The 18,613-nt window shown below is 44.5% G+C and overlaps 1 protein-coding gene across 1 annotated transcript in view; it reads left to right on the top strand.

The window, feature by feature from the left end:
• Positions 1-18,613, top strand: part of LOC149449521 (transient receptor potential cation channel subfamily M member 2-like) — a 121,057-nt gene that overhangs the window by 1,115 nt on the left and 101,329 nt on the right. Inside the window, exons 2-6 of the mRNA XM_089693148.1 lie at positions 1,530-1,612; positions 3,205-3,370; positions 3,541-3,721; positions 12,152-12,309; positions 15,050-15,230. Of these exons, the coding sequence (XP_089549274.1) occupies positions 1,530-1,612; positions 3,205-3,370; positions 3,541-3,721; positions 12,152-12,309; positions 15,050-15,230 (769 nt within the window). The remainder of the gene's footprint in view (positions 1-1,529; positions 1,613-3,204; positions 3,371-3,540; positions 3,722-12,151; positions 12,310-15,049; positions 15,231-18,613) is intronic.

Below are 18,613 nucleotides of genomic sequence, written 5' to 3'. Positions count from 1 at the left end.
TTTTGAAAAGTAAACCTCTTCAGGAAATGTCTTTTATTTTTTTAACCTCCTCTCTATTAATTATTTTCAGATTTTCTTTTGATTCTTCTCATTCTTCTGGTCATTCTTAGGTTTTTGGACTCCTCTGAAGACTCTGTACAAGTTTTTATCTCCTTTACCATGCTCCCTTGACTGACCTCCTTTCAATGCCTTCCTTTCTCCTCTATGATTATTCTTTGTGTTATTTTCTTTTGATGTTGTTTCTCCATCTCTTTGGGTTCCCAATTCTCTGTTCCTCCTTGAGATTGTTTGTCTCCTCATCCTTGGCCCTCTTTGAGATGGTGTGTCTTCTCCTCTCTTTCCCTCCTTGACAGAGCATGTCCTCTTACTCCCTTTTCCCCCTTTGAACTGGTGTGTCTTCAGTTCTATGGCCCTCCTCATACTAATATACTTGCCCTGCTATCTCTATCGAAATGTGTGTTGGCTCTTCACTATTTCCCCCTTTGAGCTTCTGTGTCTCCTTTTTCTGGTCCTTTTTACTTCTCCTCTAACTGTTGTTTCACTTTCCCTTTATTCCCCTAAAGATATTATATACCTTGTGCTCTGGCTTTCCTTGTTTTGGTGTGTTTCTAACTCTTTATCTCTTTTAGAGATGGTGTGTCTCCTCTCTATGGCCCTTCCCCCTCAAAATGGAGTTTTGTCTCATCTAAGGTTCCCCTTTGAACTTTTGTGTTTTCTTCTCTCTATCCCCCCTTGAGATGGTTTCCCCTTGTCTCCTTGAAATACTGTGCCCTCCTCTCTGTCCCTCTTAAAGATGGTGTTTCCTCTTCTCTGTCCCTTTTTGAGACAGCGTGTTTCTTTTATTTGCCCCCCACCCCAAAATGCTGTTTTCCCTTACTTTTAGGCCTCCCTTTGAACTTGTCTTGTCTCTTCTCTACAATTCTTTGAGGTAGTTTCCCATCATCTTTAGCCCTCCTTGAAAGGCTGAGCCCCCCTTTCTATCTCTGCAATGGTGTGTGATAACCTCTTTGTCTGACTTTGAATAGCTGGGTCTCCTTTGTCCCCACCCTCAAAATGATGTTTCCCTCCTCTTAGGTCCCCTTTTGAATTTGTGTGTTGTCTCCTCTCTTTATCTTTTCCCCCTTTAAACTTCTGCATCTCCTCCCCTTTGCACGCCCTTGAACCATTGTTTCCCTTTCCTTAACTTACCTCTGACTTCCAATCTTGTTTGCCATTTTCTCTTTGGGCTATTGTGTCTTCCCCTCTGTGGCCCTCCTTGAGCTGGTGTGTCATCTCCTTTGTGGTCCTTCTAAGCTGATGTGTATTCTACTGTATCATAACTTTCAAACTGGTGTATCTTCTCTATTTTGGCCTTCATGTTTCTCAAAGTCTCCTTTCTGGTCCTTCTTGATCTTCTTTGGCCCTCCCTCAAGTTTGTGTGTCTCCTCTGCTCTGTTCATTCTTAGTATGTCTTAATCTGTAAAGCCTTTGTTTCTTTTCTGACAATCAGAATGTTCTTTGGTCTCAAATTTGCTATCATTCTTTTATAGATTGGCGACCTTAATTCCTGGGTCTCAAAACATATTAAGAAAAAAGAGTGTGTTGTTTTCATCCCACAAGAATCTAGCAATGGGTAAGTACATCATCTGTAGCAGCGTTCTTTAGGTTTTTTGGAACATCTTGGCTGGATGGGATAAAACACATCAATCAGTGTGTTTAATTACAAAGAACAGGAGGCCTGTTCTGCAAAGCCTGCATCACTGCCTACTGTATTACCTGATCTACTATGCTATTTCACCAATGTATTGTCCCTTTAAATTCTTTTAACATCAAAGTCCTTCCAGTCCACACAACATTAATGTATTCCTTCTGCTGTGGTCTAAGCTGTCAGCACCTGTGGTAATGAGCTCTTGTGATACTCAACTTGGGGTTCCCCAGGGCGCAGAGTCTAAGCCCAAGCCTGCTTCTTCACCAGAGCCCCTGATGGTGGAGATGGACTTGCAGCAAGCTGGGACCAGGTCGCGGCCCCCAGGTACGCCCAAGGTCCCACTCGCAGGAGCAGAGTATAATGGGAGGAGACAAACGGAATCCGATAGGCAAGCCGAGGTCAGGACAGGCGGAAAACAAGCAAGGTCAAAGAACGAAGCCGGGTTTGGTACACAAGTAGTCTATGTAGTATTCAAACAGTAGTAACACACAGGAGTTATGACAACTAGGAAGTTTCTCAGGCAAAGTGGGCTAGATTGAGCATGTCTTATATAGACAAGCAAACTATGAGGCGGGCCAGGAAGTGATGGAAGGGAAGGAAATAAAACCCAGAGGATAGCAGATGACGCCCATAGGTGAGCACAGACAAACCACACATGTGAAAGGAACCAGGAGCAGCAAGGAGGTAAGAATAAACACACAAAAGGCTGCAGGCTAACTTGTGACATAAGCATCATGCCATAAATGTGTCTATAGGTTCCTATGCATTAATTGTTGTGTACGGTGGAATAGTGTCAAGGTCCTACCTTTCCTCAGAGCTTGTGCATCCCATGTGCTGGCGTCCATCTTGGGTTTCTGCAAAGCATGGTGGGAACCTTTATGCCTTCAGGCTTCTGCGGCTCCTCCTCAGAAGGGTGTGGTTCATCACATTTAAGCCTGCTGTCTGCAAGTGCTCTCTGCATTCGTGTCTTGTGTGTTAGTGTTGCTAAATCTCTGTTTATACTCTCGTGGCTCTCCTGGAAACTGACTCGGCTTTTGACTAGACCATTCTCTGCGTTTTCCATTTATCTGACCTCCCGTTGCTGAACCCGGCTCGTGACCTGTTATTCTTGTCTACCATTCTGTACCGTTTGTCCCGTTGTTATCGACCCGGCCTGCCCGACTACGCTATTGTCTGATCTGGTTCCTACCAGCTCCACGCCATTGGCGGCGGCCATTACCGCAGCTGGGGTGTCTCGGGGGCTGCGACCTGGTTCCTGGCTGTTTCAAGTCTATCCCCACCATCAGGGGCCCTGGTGAAGGGCAGCCTGGGACTTAGACTCCGTGCCCTTAGGGACTCCGGTCTGTGGGTGGTGGTTGTCATCAGTCAGTGAGTGACCCTGCCACTAGGCCTGCCTGTCCGTTCCACAGCTCCTGCCCTGACAAATAGGTCTTCAATGATGGGTTCAATTTGTCTATATAAATATAGCAATCAAATTATGTTGGGAATATATTATAGATTCTATATTCCTCACTCAGGGAAACCTGTGGATGTGGTTACACCAGAAAGTTACATTTCCAAGAAATCTCAAGTCCAGATGTGCCACCTGAAACAAAGTGGGATCCTCAGAAGCATGTCAAAGAATTCCCCAGTGATTCACATGGGGACATGACATTTACAGGAACCACCAGGACCTGGGCCAAGGTACATGAAGCATTGTGAATATCTCTTTGAAGCTGAAAGCTTGTTGGGTGTTGAAGGACATTACTGTATGCAGTAGAAGCCTAGACTGCTGTTGACCATATTCCATCAGATTAATGGTTGGGTTTACACATATTGCTGTATAAGTTACTTTAAACTCTGCTTCTCAACAGTATGTGCGAGCATCCTCCGACACTCATCCCAGAATGTTGTTTGAACTGATGACGCAACTGTGGGAGCTTCGTGTACCAAGTCTTCTTATATCTGTGACAGGAGGAGCCAAAAACTTCAACATCAGTCCAAGGCTGAAGACCCAGTTCAGCCGGGGCCTTGTGAAGGCTGCAGAAAGCACAGGTAATGGGGCTTCTGCAATAAGCACATCATCCTTGTGCTTCCTTTGTCCTCACTTTTAATGCTTAACTGTAAAGAATTCTCAGGAGTGGTGGTAGAGCCTGGCTAGTGATATGAAGCAGATTAATAAGCTGGCAGACAGGCGGCTCTATAAGGGGAAGCCTGCGCTTTCCCTATGCAGCACAACCCTCGCGGGGGCCGCTTGTATGATATCCCGGTTTCCTTTTACTTTGCCCCGCCACCAAGCACAGTGTATTCCTTCAGATAAATACACATACTTCGACTCGTCTTCACTGATCAGTCTAGGGGATGTTTGTTTTTAGAGTTTTATTGTAGAACAGGGGGTAGGGATGGGGTAGTAGAATACTCCAAAATTAGAACTATTCACATTAAGGACATCTAGCTCTTAGTTGAGCACTTTTGAAATCTTAGCTGAAGCAGATAGTAGACTTTCCTTTACTTTGTAGCAAGATAGTTTGATAGTGAGCAATTCCCTTTTTGCAGTAGTAGTAGTTACAGGGATGAGCTCCTTAGGTATAAGCCAGTTACGTCAGACAGCGACAGCCCAAAGGTAATGTAGGTGAGCAAAGTCCTTTGCAGTAGCAACACTTGGACAAGCTCTTCAGAACACTAGCCAGTGTTCCCTTTTTCCAAACCCACGCTGACTATCAAACACCAGGGGAGGTAGCAAGCACACAGAGTCCCCAAATTCCTCAATGTCAGTACTCACAAGGCTCAAGGACAGAATGGTTGCCTCCTTCCAATCTTCCAAGTGAAACCCTCCAGAGATACCAGACAGAGCTTTGGAGGACAGCTCCCTTCAGTTAGCTTACTGAAGACCCAGGGTTACTCTCTAACTTCAGGCCCTCAGGTCGACCCACCTGAGGCCACATGCAAGCAAGCACCAAGCGAGGCATCCTGCCTCCATCCTGGCTGGTGCAATCCATTCCTAGGAAAGATACTGAACCCATGTGTTCTCTGAATATAAATACCACTCCCAGCAATCAGTGGGGCAACCCTCCCCTGCAATTGGCCATGGCTGTATCCATATTCATGCTGTGCTTTTGCCTAGCCCCTACCCATGTTCTGGAAGGCTCTCATAGCTTCCTGGAGGTGGGCAGGACTCAGACAAACTCCAAGAGCACCAGAGTAGCATGAGCAGACCTTACTCATCAATCACAGCACTGCAGAATACCATACAATTTACATGACAGCCTCTCTGGTAAGCAGAGAAACACAGCTATGCTTAACCTAACTATACATATCCTAGCACTTAACTAGAAAGGTGCTACACCTACTAGCCAGGTTCCTTGCCCTAACACTTTCCCTGCTCTCTTTATCAATCAGGACCTTGTCCATGACCTATTCTTACACCGTGGGCATGTCGACTATCACAGAAGGTTCTATTTTAGCACCTCTATGTCAAGATGAATGCCCAAATCTCACAGCAGTCCACTGGAAGACTTCCCCAGAATGGCTGCCTGAAGCCCATGAGAACAGACAGCTTTAGTTCCCTATGAGATTCTGCTACCTGAAGAAGTAACATAGTGCCATCTTCAGGTCAGCGGACATGCCACAGCATCAACTTCCTGTGTAATTTTTAGAGAGCTTTGCATTCAGTTCTAAAAGGAAAGGGCTGGGAAGGGCTGGCTGGATCTAGCTTGCCTGATCTGGGGGTGCAGTAACAAAAAGTGAAGGGGCCCACTTTCAAAACTAAAAAAAATACATAATACTCCTATTGTAGCTCGAGTACAGAGCACTATGGCCAAAAGTATGTACGGTACAACAGTAAAAAGTATTTACTACACAGCACAGCATGCAATGTGCATACAGTATGTAATATACACCACATCATACTAAGTGCAACAGTCAATACCTCCTTCCTTAACCCCTTCACACTGGTGCCTCCCGGCCCTTTAAGGGTTTCTGACGTCAGCAAGAGGTGCGGGGTTTATTATCATGTGACCGCCATAATTGGCTGTCACAGCAGTCACATGATCAGAAAAGTCCCAATTGCAAGGAGAGATCGGAACCTTTCCATGGGATGCTGACACCTGTGCTGGGAGCGCGCAGGGTGTGCGCTCTCAGCACGTCTGTTTACAAATGGTACACAAATATGCGGCCGTTCAGCATCAAGGCCCAGCCGCTGAGAGCCTTCAAATTTGTGTACGCTTGGCGTGAAGAGGTTAATCAACAATCCTAAAAGTTATCATCCACTGCTCAACTCTGCATCCCTGTGAGCCCCCTAACCACAGTGTAACCCCCCCTCCCCCAGAGCTCACCTCTGCGTCCCTTGTGTACAGCTATCCTTTGATCACCCTATCTATAGATCTAATCTGTATCTCCTGTCTACAGCTCACCTCTGCATTTTGTGCCACAGCTCACCTTTGCATCCCTGTCCACAGCTCACCTTTGCTCGCCACCCACAGCACATCTTTGCATCCCTATCCACAGCTCACCTTTACATTGCCATCCACAGCTCACCTCTGCATCCATATCCACAGCTCACCTTGGCATCCCTGTCCACAGCTAACCTCTGCATTGCTGTCCACAGCTCACCTTGGCATCCCTGTCCACAGCTCACCTCTATGTCACCATCCACAGCTTACCTTTGCATTGCCATCCACAGCTCACCTTTGCTTCCACTTCCATAGCTCGCCTTTGCATCCCCTTCCACAGCTCGCCTTTGTGTCCCCTTCCACAGGTCACCTTTGCATTGCCATCCACAGCTCGCTTTTGCGTCCCCTATCCACAGCTCACCTTTGCATTGCAATCCACAGCTCACCTTTGCATTCCTATCCACAGCTTACCTTTGCTCGCCATCCACAGCTCACCTTTGAGTCCCTATCCACCACAGCTCACCTTTGAGTCCCTATCCACCACAGCTTTCCTTTGAGTTCCTATCCACAGCTCACCTTTACATTGCCATTCATAGCTCACCTTTACATTGCCATCTACAGCTCACCTTTGCATTGCCATCCACAGCTCACCTTTGCATTCCTGTCCACAGCTCGCATTTGCATCGCCGTCCACAGTTCACCTTTGCGTCCTCATCTACAGTCCACCATTGCATTGCATTCCACAGCTCGCCTTTGCTTCCCCTTCCACATATCACCTTTGCATCACCATCCACAGCTCACCTTTGCAACCCTTTCCACAGCTCACCTTTGCGTGCCCTGTCTACAGCTCACCTTTGCTTTGCCATCCACAGCTCATTTTGCACTGCCATACACAGCTCACCTTTGCGTTGTCGTCCACAGCTCACCTTTGTGTCCCCATCTATAGCTCCTCTTAATGCCGCCGTACACAGCTCACCTTTGCTTTGCCATCCACAGCTCATTTTGCGCTGCCATACACAACTCACCTTTGCGTTGTCGTCCACAGCTCACCTTTGTGTCCCCATCTATAGCTCCTCTTAATGCCGCCGTGCACAGCTTACCTTTGCATTTCCTTCCACAGATCACATTTGCATGCCTTCCCACAGCTCATGTGCTGCCATCTACAGCTCCCCTTTGCGTCGCCATACACAGCTCACCTTTGCGTTGTCATCCACATCTCACCTTTGGGTCCCCATCCATAGCACTTCTTTGTGCTGCCGTGCACAGCTCACCTTTGCGTTCCCTTCCACAGCTCACATTTGCATGCCTGTCCACAGCTCACATTTGCGCTGCCATCCACAGCTCACCTTTGCGTCCCCATCCACAGCTCACCTTTGGATCCCCGACCACAGCTCACCTTTGTGTCCCTTTCCACAGCTAAACTTTGCTTCACCATCCACAGCTCACCTTTGGATCCCCAACCACAGCTCACCTTTGCGTCCCCGTCCACAGCTCATCTTTGCATGCCTGTCCACAGCTCAATTTTGCATTGCCGTCAACAGCTCACTTTTTGCATCACCTTCCACAGCTCACCTTTGTGTCCCAGTCCACAGCTCACATTTGCTTCCCTCTCCACAGCTCACATTTGCATGCCTGTCCGCAGCTCACATTTGCGCTGCATCCCACAGCTCACCTTTGCGTTCCCATCCACAGCTCACGTTTGCGTCCCTGTCCACAGCTCACATTTGCTTAGGCACTCACAGCTCACCTTTGCTTAACCACTCACAGCTCACCTTTGCATTCCTGTCCACAGCTCACCTTTTGCTTCACCTTCCACAGCTCACCTTTGTGTTTCAGTCCACAACTCACATTTGCTTCCCTTTCCACAGCTCACATTTGCACTTCCGTCCACAGCTCATCTTTGTGTTCCTATCCACAGCTCACCTTTACGTCCCCGTCCACAGCTCACATTTGCATCCCCGTTCACAGCCACAGCTCACCTTTGCGTCCCCGTTCACAGCTCACCTTTGCGTCCCCGTCCACAGCTCACCTTTGCATCCCCGTTCACAGCCACAGCTCACCTTTGCATCCCCGTCCACAGCTCACCTTTGCATCCCCGTCCACAGCTCACCTTTGCTTTCCTGTCTACATCTTACTTCTATATAGAAAATATGTTTTGACGCAGAGAGAAGACAATTGCTCAGTGGTATGACAATAAAGTTATAACAGAACATCAATCAGTATTGCACCACTGAAGTCTGGGGGGCACATCTCACCCCAGCACCCCCCTAGATCTGGCCATGCTGTCATATCTGCTAAAAAGCTCCATAGATTTGACAGCTCTTACGTAACGGACCCTTTCCCCTGCAATAGATCAAACCCCTTTTCTTTAATGTAAGGGCTACCTTTGTGCCTTTTGCAGTGCCCTTTAAAGTAGAAGAGTTTTTGATGAATATGTGTTTACTGGCCATTAATACATTCATTCAAGGGGATTATAATAACTCTCCATTGTCTCTTATGAATATAAATACACACGTTTTATAAATACATGCATGTGAGTAGCTTTAAAAGCTGCATATTAGTATTGAATTCTGGTATTAAGTCTTCACCGTATCCTTCTATGTTTTTTTTCCTTCACAACCTTGAGGTCAATATACAGTCTATTACAGGCAGGAAGGGGTATATAGGCCAATGTACAGTCTATTACAGGCAGGAAGGGGTATATAGACCAATATACAGTCTATTACAGGCAGGAAGGGGTATATAGGTCAATATATAGTCTATTACAGGCAGGAAAGGGTATATAGGCCAATATACAGTCTATTACAGGCAGGAAGGGGTATATAGACCAATATACAGTCTATTACAGGCAGGAAGGAGTATATAGACCAATATATAGTCTATTACAGGCAGGAAGGGGTATATAGGTCAATATACAGTCTATTGCAGGCAGGAAGGGGTATATAGGTCAATATACAGTCTATTACAGGCAGGAAGGGGTGTATAGACCAATATACAGTCTATTACAGGCAGGAAGGGGTATATTTGGCCACTTCAGAAAATATTAAATATTTACCAAGGCTACGAGTTCTCTTAGCTGCAGCACAACATTTTATCACTGGCCACGGTAGACTGATGGGTCTTCTCTTGAATTCTGTTCCTCAATATTTCTGATCTTGATTTCAAGGAATGTTATTATAAAAATGAATTAAGTCTGCCTGGCCATGTGCATTAATGGAACTCCAAGCCTATATTGACTTATTGTAGAATATTTATGAGATCCCAATGTAAAGGGCACACAAAATACAGTAAATGGCATTGAGAGACAATTCATATGAATTTTGTCCAACACTCATAGGCATCCCATAGTTAACTGGGGATATATAGAAAACTAGGCTACTTTCAAACCTCTGCTGTTTAATGTAAAGCTGTTTCTGTGTGGTGTGTGTAAGTGCCTATACATTTGTTATTATGCATGGCTATGCAAGGTTTGTTTTTTAGGTGAACCTGCATCTCACCAAAAAAAGACAACCCCCCCCAAGCCCCATGACCATCATGTTCAATCTCTCTCTATATATGTCCTGCCCTTGCTACATATTTCTCTGTTTGAAACTCGACATGCAGGTAACCCCTCCTATTCTTCAATAAACCAGACTGAATGTAATCTTGAAGCGTTATTAACAAAACAGGGTGGGTAAAACTATTAAGAAAAAACAGATGAGAAATATATACAATGTAAGAATGCACAGAAAACACAACAAATAGTTAGGCTAAAGATGGAAATAAGTAATTCTCACCAGCGATGCTCCCACTGGGGGATGCAAAAGGATGCAAGTTCCAGTTCAACATGTGGTCTGATAGCTAGCTCCTTCTCTCCTAGTCTCTAAGATGGAGTCTGAATTCGCAAGGAGCATTTCCCTTTCTCTCAGAATTATGGGTATTTTTATTAACTCTTAACTCTTATCTAAACTGTCTCTGGTTTCTTTAAAACAGCAAATCTATTACTGGCTCCATCCAGTGACCAATTTTGATCTTGCAGGCAGGACAACTTAATATATTCCCCTGCTGGAGGCAGAACAATATATACTATATGACCAAAATGTGGGCACCTGAAATATCACTCCTACGTATATAAGCTTTTTGGACAACCAATTCCACAACCATGGGCAATAATATAGGTTGCCCTTTGTGGTGTTTTATAATCTACTTTTCTAAGAAGGCTTTCCACAAAGTTTTGTCGTTTATCTGTGGAAATGTGTGCCCATTCAGCTAAAAGAGCTTGGCTTGAAATCAACCTTCCAATCACAAAGATGCTCAGAAGGGTTTGAGTTAAGGCTTTATGCAGGCCATTTAGGTTCATCCACACCACAATTCATTAAAGTGATTATAAAGGGATTTTAAAAAAAATAAAAAAAATGTTTTTCTTACCGTCTCTCCGCAATGGTTTTGCACAGAGTAGCCTCGATCCCACTCTTCTTAGGTTCCTTACAAGTGCTCCTTGCTCCTCCCCTGCCAAGAGCCTCCATAGCAAGCATGCCCACATAGAAAACTGCTTGCTTATTGGGGCACTTGTGCAAGCTTGATCCAAAGTCATGCTGTGGGTGTCAATAGATACGCAGTGCGGCTTGGCCCCATCACTCTTTCTCTCTTCACAGGCTGTGATTGACAGCAACAGGAGCCAATGGCTCCATGGCCAGAGAGGAGAGAGAGCAGAAAGAGCTGCTACTCTTGGGCACACCGCTGGATCGAGATTGGGCTCAGGTAAAGTATATATAATAGGGGGCACACAACATAGAATGCAATAAGGTAAAAAACATTATACTTTTACAACCACTTTAATAATATCTTAGTGGAGCTGACTTTCTGCACAGGGTCACAGTTATACTTGGACAGAAAACGGCCCTCAAGAAACAGTTACCACAAAGTTAAAAGAGCACAATTATCTAAAATATTTTACTGAGGCAGTAACAGTATCCTTCATTGGAAACACTTCTAGAGGTGTGCATATTCTTTTGGCCATATAGTTTAAGTAAGAAGTGGATACTGATATGGGTGGACACATAGTATGGCAATGCAGAGGGTGAGATGACTCAGCAGCTAGTAAATCTTTTTTTTTCCTATAGTTAGATAGAAATCTGGATGGGAGCTGGAGAGACATTCAATCTCACCTGTCCTTGTGTAGTGATTTTATAGGTGCCACACCCCTATTTAATCAGAAAACAACAAAATCAGAACATTGGTTTGGCTTTCTGCTATTTATCTGACCAGAGGTACTCTTGGATTGATGGTTCCCTAATAGGACAGGAGGTACTCTTGGATTGATGGTTCCCTAATAGGACCAGAGGTACTCTTGGACTTGTGGTTTCCTCCCTGGTATCCGCTGAATACTTTCTTGTATTTTCTGCTAATATTGATCTTCATCTACATCAGGTGTTAGTAGAGGCGCACTGACAACTCATGGGGCCCCCGGGCAATAGGGAATCATGGGGCCCCTGTGTCCTTGCCCAAACTCAAAAAAGTTTTTGAAAAAGGTACCAGGGGCATCTCATGGGGCCCCCTAGTGACCCCCGGCCCTCGGGCACTGCCCGAGTTTCCAAATGGTCAGTCCGCCCCGGGTGTTACTATTGTACAGAGCATAATCATGTTTTGTTTTTCCTAAATTGCCTGAAGAAGTGGGTCATATCCCATGACATGCATTGGATTTCTTGATTGATTTTTCATTTTTCTAATTCAACCCTATGGAAATACATTTGCCTAATGATGATCTATTTCTTTAATGTTGTTGGTGGAGCTCTTGGACTCAGGCTCACGACGCTATTGCGTCCTGGGCCAGAGCCTTTCCCCACTGGTGCCATTTATAGATCTTTATTGTGTTTTTGTGGCTTTACTATGTATGTGCCTATTTTGGCTATTGTCTTTCTTACCACTTGTGTGTTTTTTTTATATCAATTATAATAAAACATGTTCTATTTTATCTAGTGTTTTCATGTTGTGCATTTCTATACTTTCATATGGTATGGTGCCTTGAAAAGCCCCATTAGTTTTTTCTCTGTTAGGGTTTTTGCTTTTTTCTTTTTTTCCTTTAGTCAATCTCACCATCTTTTATTCCATACAGGGGCCTGGATCATCACTGGAGGGTCTCATGCTGGGGTCATGAAGCACGTAGGTGAGGCCATACGGAATTTCAGTGGAAGCGAAAAGGATGAGATTGTCCTGATAGGCATTGCCACCTGGGGCATCGTCCACAACCGAAAATCACTGCTCAGTGAAGCGGTAAGAAGTAAACATTTTACAGCATATGGAACATCACCTTCATAAAAATACTCAATACTAGCTGCCATTAGGCTGATGGTGCCTTTCTGATGGTAAAAAGCTTTTCACAGAAATAAAATCCAGATTTTTTGCCACAGGATTGTGAAGTCTGACTTTCCTTTATGGAAAACAAGACACACAATTTAGGAATTAGTGGAAAGAGAAGTATCTTTTACTCAGCTTAGAACTTAAAGTATAACTAAAGTCCTTGGATGTGGTGGCTACACAAGTTACATTTTTTTCAAGAAATGTTTCAGTAAGCACAGAAAACAATTTCAAAGATGCACTCTCTGGATGGCCATCTCAGATAACAAAGTGGTTGTACTCCATTAAATGAGTAAGAGTAGTTATTTCTACATGTTGTTATGTTTTGACAGGAGACTGAGATGATGAGGGCAGCCTCTCTTTTATCTCCTGCCCAACCACCCTTGAAGGTGGAACAGAGGGCGCAATGAGACAGGAGTAACATGAGTGCGGGATAATGTAGCTTGCAGAACCTTGAAATGGAGATGCCAACCAGGAGGATCCAGCAGGACCTGCAGACAGAAGCATCAGGCGAGGGGTCAGCAGGATAGTCAGTGGACATTATTTGGGAACTCCAGCTTGTGCAAAGGTTCAGGATGGCAGAGCATAGTAGGCATGTAGGAGGACTAGACACAGAAGCAGGAAGCTGCATCAAAAAGTAAGGTAAGTAGGCACATAACAATGGAGCAGAGCAGAAGCGTAGCCAAGATCAAGCCGAGGTCAGCAATATGTGGGCAACAAAGTACCAGTTCAGGAGCTGGATCAAGGTCAGGGAACAGGTAGATCAGTGGTACAGAGCAAAATCTGAATCAGGTGAAGGGGGAGCCTGGGTCAATAACGGGAATTACATGCAGAACACAAGACAGGGAGCAAGGAACACACTGAAGATGAGTCAGCATTGACCCTGAGATAAAACCTTCCTTAATTAAGCTTGTCATGGAAACCACCATGACTTGGGCTCCTGGAGGGGCCTGGGGACCAGCCTCCTACTCACCAACTATGGACCCATTACTAAGGAAACCACCCCTCTTCGGGTTACATGGGACCTTCTTACTAAGAGGGTTATATCGCTTCCCTTGGTACCTGTCTGTCATAAATTATATCAGCTACCTTTTCTCTGTAATTAGGGCTGGAGGGTCTGCCTCTGGGACCCCTTGGCATACTGTTCATAATGAAAATATTATCCTGGAGCAATGTGTTATCTGCAGGGGGTGAATTCCAGCATATGTGGGGTTAAGAAATTTTATTTTCTGTCAACGGGTTTCCTGGCATCAACTATTTGCTGTAATTAGGTTTAGGTGATAAGCTCTCACTTTGTTTAATCACCTCCAGAGTCTAGACTGCTAGGTGCCAGGAAGGAATCAATTGTTTTCTTGTGTTTGATTGTTTATTTTTATTATATAAAAAAAATTTTCTCCTGGGTAATGTGTTCCATACCTGTCTAGGGGGACGGTTTTCGTGTATAAATGCTGTGCTGTTTGTTAACAAAGTCAGTCCTGTTTTACTCCAACATTGGTTCTGTCTGATGCTTGGAGTAAATTTGCTATATTCTGGTTCCAGAGTGGAGCAATCTGTAGTTTGGTGGAGATACCCAGTCAGGGTGACAAGCAGTCTGTCACAAAGTCATCTGGTGGCTATGCTGAGCCTGTATGTGCATGCATAGCTGTGCACAAATCGTGAAGCACGTGCATTCTTGCTCAAGCACACGAGCCTGCGCCTGGCTAATGTCTGTGCAAAATTATGCGAATGCACATTAGCCAGCTGGCTCTCTACACTCTTCCTGTGCACCTGCCAAAAGCAAACATTTATTTTATTACAGCTTACCAATTTTTAGATGTGATGGCTCTATTAGTCTTCTTTTTTGGCTTTCTTTTTCCTATTTTTAGCTGATGATTCAGCCAGCAGCTGTTTTTCAGAAGTTCAAACTTTCCAGCAGAATGTATCAGCTTAAATGGATGAGACCACCCATTTACCACTGACAGAGGTTATTAAAATAATCAGCTTTAATTTATTGGTGTAAAACCTTTATAAAGGGTTTTCCACAAGGAAAAATTTTTTTCTGTAACTGATTATAAAGCATGAGCTAAAGTTTAGCTTCAATTTGTTATTTGTATTCAAATCTGCTAATACATTTAACACTCCCCTCCCCCCAAGACTGAAAATAATGCTGTCTGCTGTGTCCTGGCTCATTCCTCCAAAGTGGTGTCTCGCTAATACAGGAGGTGTGTTACTGGCCAGATCACAAGGTGAAACAAAGGGAAAAAATCCAAAGAAAAGATACCTGATGCAGCCACCACATCTAACGATTGGTAAGCTGCAATATAATACATTTTTTGGTTTTGGGTTTAATATCGCTTTAAATGTAAATGCAAATGTTGGAGACCTTGCTATCGCTCAGACGGACTAATTGGACTAATGGCAGAAAATCTTCCTATATAGTCGGTAAGTCCAGTTATTTTTTGATTTTACTAGATACAAAATTTCAAAGTAGGTGCTGTTCACAGAGATTGTTAGAAACCTAAAATTTGATGTATCTTGTCGCAGATTGTCATGCTTGGCTGAAGCTGCCATTTTAATCTGTCTACTAGCAACCCACCCCCCACCCCCCTTTTTTTTCTAATGTGCCATTACCTGATATCAGATGTCATTCGTTTTTTTTATGTGAATTTGTCTGTAGGGGGGAGCTCCTGCCTTGTACCCCATGGATGAAGGATCGCAGGGGTCGCTGTGCTGTCTGGATAATAACCACACACACTTCATACTGGTGGATGATGGCACACATGGGCGCTATGGGGTGGAAATCCCACTGAGAACTCAACTAGAGAAATATATCTCTGAACAGACAATGCACAGAGGAGGTGAGGGGGAGATGGTATGGATGTTCAGCTGGAAAACCAGGCAAATGTGGTGACATGATAGAAGAGAAACGGATAGATTTATAATATTTAATGGATTTATACCTTGAAGGAAGATGTGTCAGAATTCTCTAATCTTACTACAGGAAAAGTTTACCATGTTATGGTAGAGAGACATATCATAATGATGTTCCACAAGTGACTTTACTCTTGTCGGTCTACCATAGTTGTCAATTTCAAAAAAGTTTTTAGGGATATTATTTTTGTGTCCATAAAGGAGTTGTAGGCGGGGCATTGATTTAATGTGGGCGTGGTTCTACAAGAAGGATGGTCATGTGCTTTTATCAGGGATCTCTCTGCATAATCTCGATCTCTGGGAGGAAGATCACGACTGGGGGACTGTAGCCACCATAGGGATCTTACTGGCCTGCATAGTTGCCAAGAATGTACAGCCAGCAAGGATCTTCTAGCAATATAGGGCTGATGATTAACCATTTTATTGCTAGAAGATCCTTGCTGGCTGCTGTGCATTCTTGGCAACTAAGCAAGAGGCAAATAAGATCCTTGTGATGGCTAAAGAAATGATTATTAGTAGAGATGAGCGAATCGAAGTATCCGAAGTGGAATTCGAGTCGAATATCGGAAAAATTTCGATTCGTGCCGAATCCGAAAAATAGCCTAATTCGGACGCGCGAATCAAAATTTTTCAGAAAATGGCGGCTGACATGTGCGGCGACGGAGCGGGGATGTCTGGGAAGGCGCGCAGACAAGGCGCGCTGACCCATAATGCATTCCTCAACTACATGTGATCGCATCAGCCAATCAGCAGCCAGCCAGCCAGCACTGTGTAATGGTCGAGCTATAAATAGCGGCCATTTTGGAATTCTTCATTTGCCTGCAGTTATTGAACAGAGGCAGACCGCTCTGTACTAGGGACAGGGACAGAGTTAGGGCCACAGAAACGATAATTGGGGACAGAGAAAAGTTACTTAGGGACAGAGAACCATTACTCAGGGACACAGACTTGTTAATGAGGGCCACAGAATCGTTATTTAGGGACAAAGAAACGCTAGTTAGGGCCACAGAATTCATAATCAGGGACAGACAGAATTGTTACTCAGTGCCAGAGAATTGTTACTTAGGGCCACAGAAACGTTATTAGGGCCACAGAATTTTTACTCAGGGACAGACAGAATTGTTACTGAGTGCCAGAGAATTGTTACTCAGGGACAGACAGAATTGTTACTGAGTGCCAGAGAATTGTTACTTAGGGCCTCAGAAACTTTAATTAGGGCCACAGAATTTTTACTCAGGGACAGACAGAATTGTTACTGAGTGCCAGAGAATTGTTACTCAGGGACAGACAGAATTGTTACTGAGTGCCAGAGAATTGTTACTCAGGGACAGACAGAATTGTTACTGAGTGCCAGATAATTGTTACTCAGGGTCCCAGAAACTTTACTTAGGGCCACAGAATTTTTACTCAGGGACAGACAGAATTGTTAATGAGTGCCAGAGAATTGTTACTTAGGGCCACAGAAACTTTACTTAGGGCCACAGAATTGTTACTCGCACAGACACAGAATTGTTAATGAGTGCCAGAGAATTGTTACTTAGGGCCACAGAAACTTTACTTAGGGCCACAGAATTGTTACTCGCACAGACACAGAATTGTTACTCGCACAGACACAGAATTGTTACTGAAGGCCACAGAACTGTTACTTAGGGCCACAGAATTGTTACTCGCACAGACACAGAATTGTTACTCGCACAGACACAGAATTGTTACTCAGGGCCACAGAACTGTTACTTAGGGACAAAGAAACGCTAGTTAGGGCCACAGAATTCATACTCAGGGACAGACAGAATTGTTACGGAGTGCCAGAGAATTGTTACTCTGGGCCACAGAAACTTTACTTAGGGCCACAGAATTTTTACTCAGGGACAGACAGAATTGTTACTGAGTGCCAGAGAATTGTTACTCAGGGACAGACAGAATTGTTACGGAGTGCCAGAGAATTGTTACTCAGGGCCACAGAAACTTTACTTAGGGCCACAGAATTTTTACTCAGGGACATACAGAATTGTTACTGAGTGCCAGAGAATTGTTACTCAGGGACAGACAGAATTGTTACTGAGTGCCAGAGAATTGTTACTTAGGGCCACAGAAACTTTACTTAGGGCCACAGAATTGTTACTCGCACAGACACAGAATTGTTACTCGCACAGACACAGAACTGTTACTGAGGGCCACAGAAACTTTACTTAGGGCCACAGAATTGTTACTCGCACAGACACAGAATTGTTACTCGCACAGACACAGAACTGTTACTGAGGGCCACAGAACTGTTACTTAGGGCCACAGAATTGTTACTCGCACAGACACAGAATTGTTACTCAGGGCCACAGAACTGTTACTTAGGGACAAAGAAACGCTAGTTAGGGCCACAGAATTCATACTCAGGGACAGACAGAATTGTTACGGAGTGCCAGAGAATTGTTACTCAGGGCCACAGAAACTTTACTTAGGGCCACAGAATTTTTACTCAGGGACAGACAGAATTGTTACTGAGTGCCAGAGAATTGTTACTCAGGGACAGACAGAATTGTTACGGAGTGCCAGAGAATTGTTACTCAGGGACAGACAGAATTGTTACTGAGTGCCAGAGAATTGTTACTTAGGGCCACAGAAACTTTAATTAGGGCCACAGAATTTTTACTCAGGGACAGACAGAATTGTTACTGAGTGCCAGAGAATTGTTACTCAGGGACAGACAGAATTGTTACGGAGTGCCAGAGAATTGTTACTCAAGGCCACAGAAACTTTACTTAGGGCCACAGAATTTTTACTCAGGGACAGACAGAATTGTTACTGAGTGCCAGAGAATTGTTACTCAGGGACAGACAGAATTGTTACTGAGTGCCAGATAATTGTTACTCAGGGCCCCAGAAACTTTACTTAGGGCCACAGAATTTTTACTCAGGGACAGACAGAATTGTTACTGAGTGCCAGAGAATTGTTACTCGGACAGACAGAATTGTTACTGAGTGCCAGAGAATTGTTACTTAGGGCCACAGAAACTTTACTTAGGGCCACAGAATTGTTACTCGCACAGACACAGAATTGTTACTCGCACAGACACAGAATTGTTACTGAAGGCCACAGAACTGTTACTTAGGGCCACAGAATTGTTACTCGCACAGACACAGAATTGTTACTCGCACAGACACAGAACTGTTACTGAGGGCCACAGAACTGTTACTTAGGGCCACAGAATTGTTACTCGCACAGACACAGAATTGTTACTCAGGGCCACAGAACTGTTACTTAGGGACAAAGAAACGCTAGTTAGGGCCACAGAATTCATACTCAGGGACAGACAGAA

This window comes from Staurois parvus, unplaced genomic scaffold (genome assembly GCF_062004578.1).
Source record: "Staurois parvus isolate SC_StPar_1 unplaced genomic scaffold, SC_StPar_1.0 ptg000615l, whole genome shotgun sequence".
In the NCBI taxonomy this organism is placed as follows: Eukaryota; Metazoa; Chordata; class Amphibia; order Anura; family Ranidae; genus Staurois; species Staurois parvus.
Note: the sequence above shows the minus strand (reverse complement) of the source record. Positions and strands in the feature narration are given on the sequence as shown.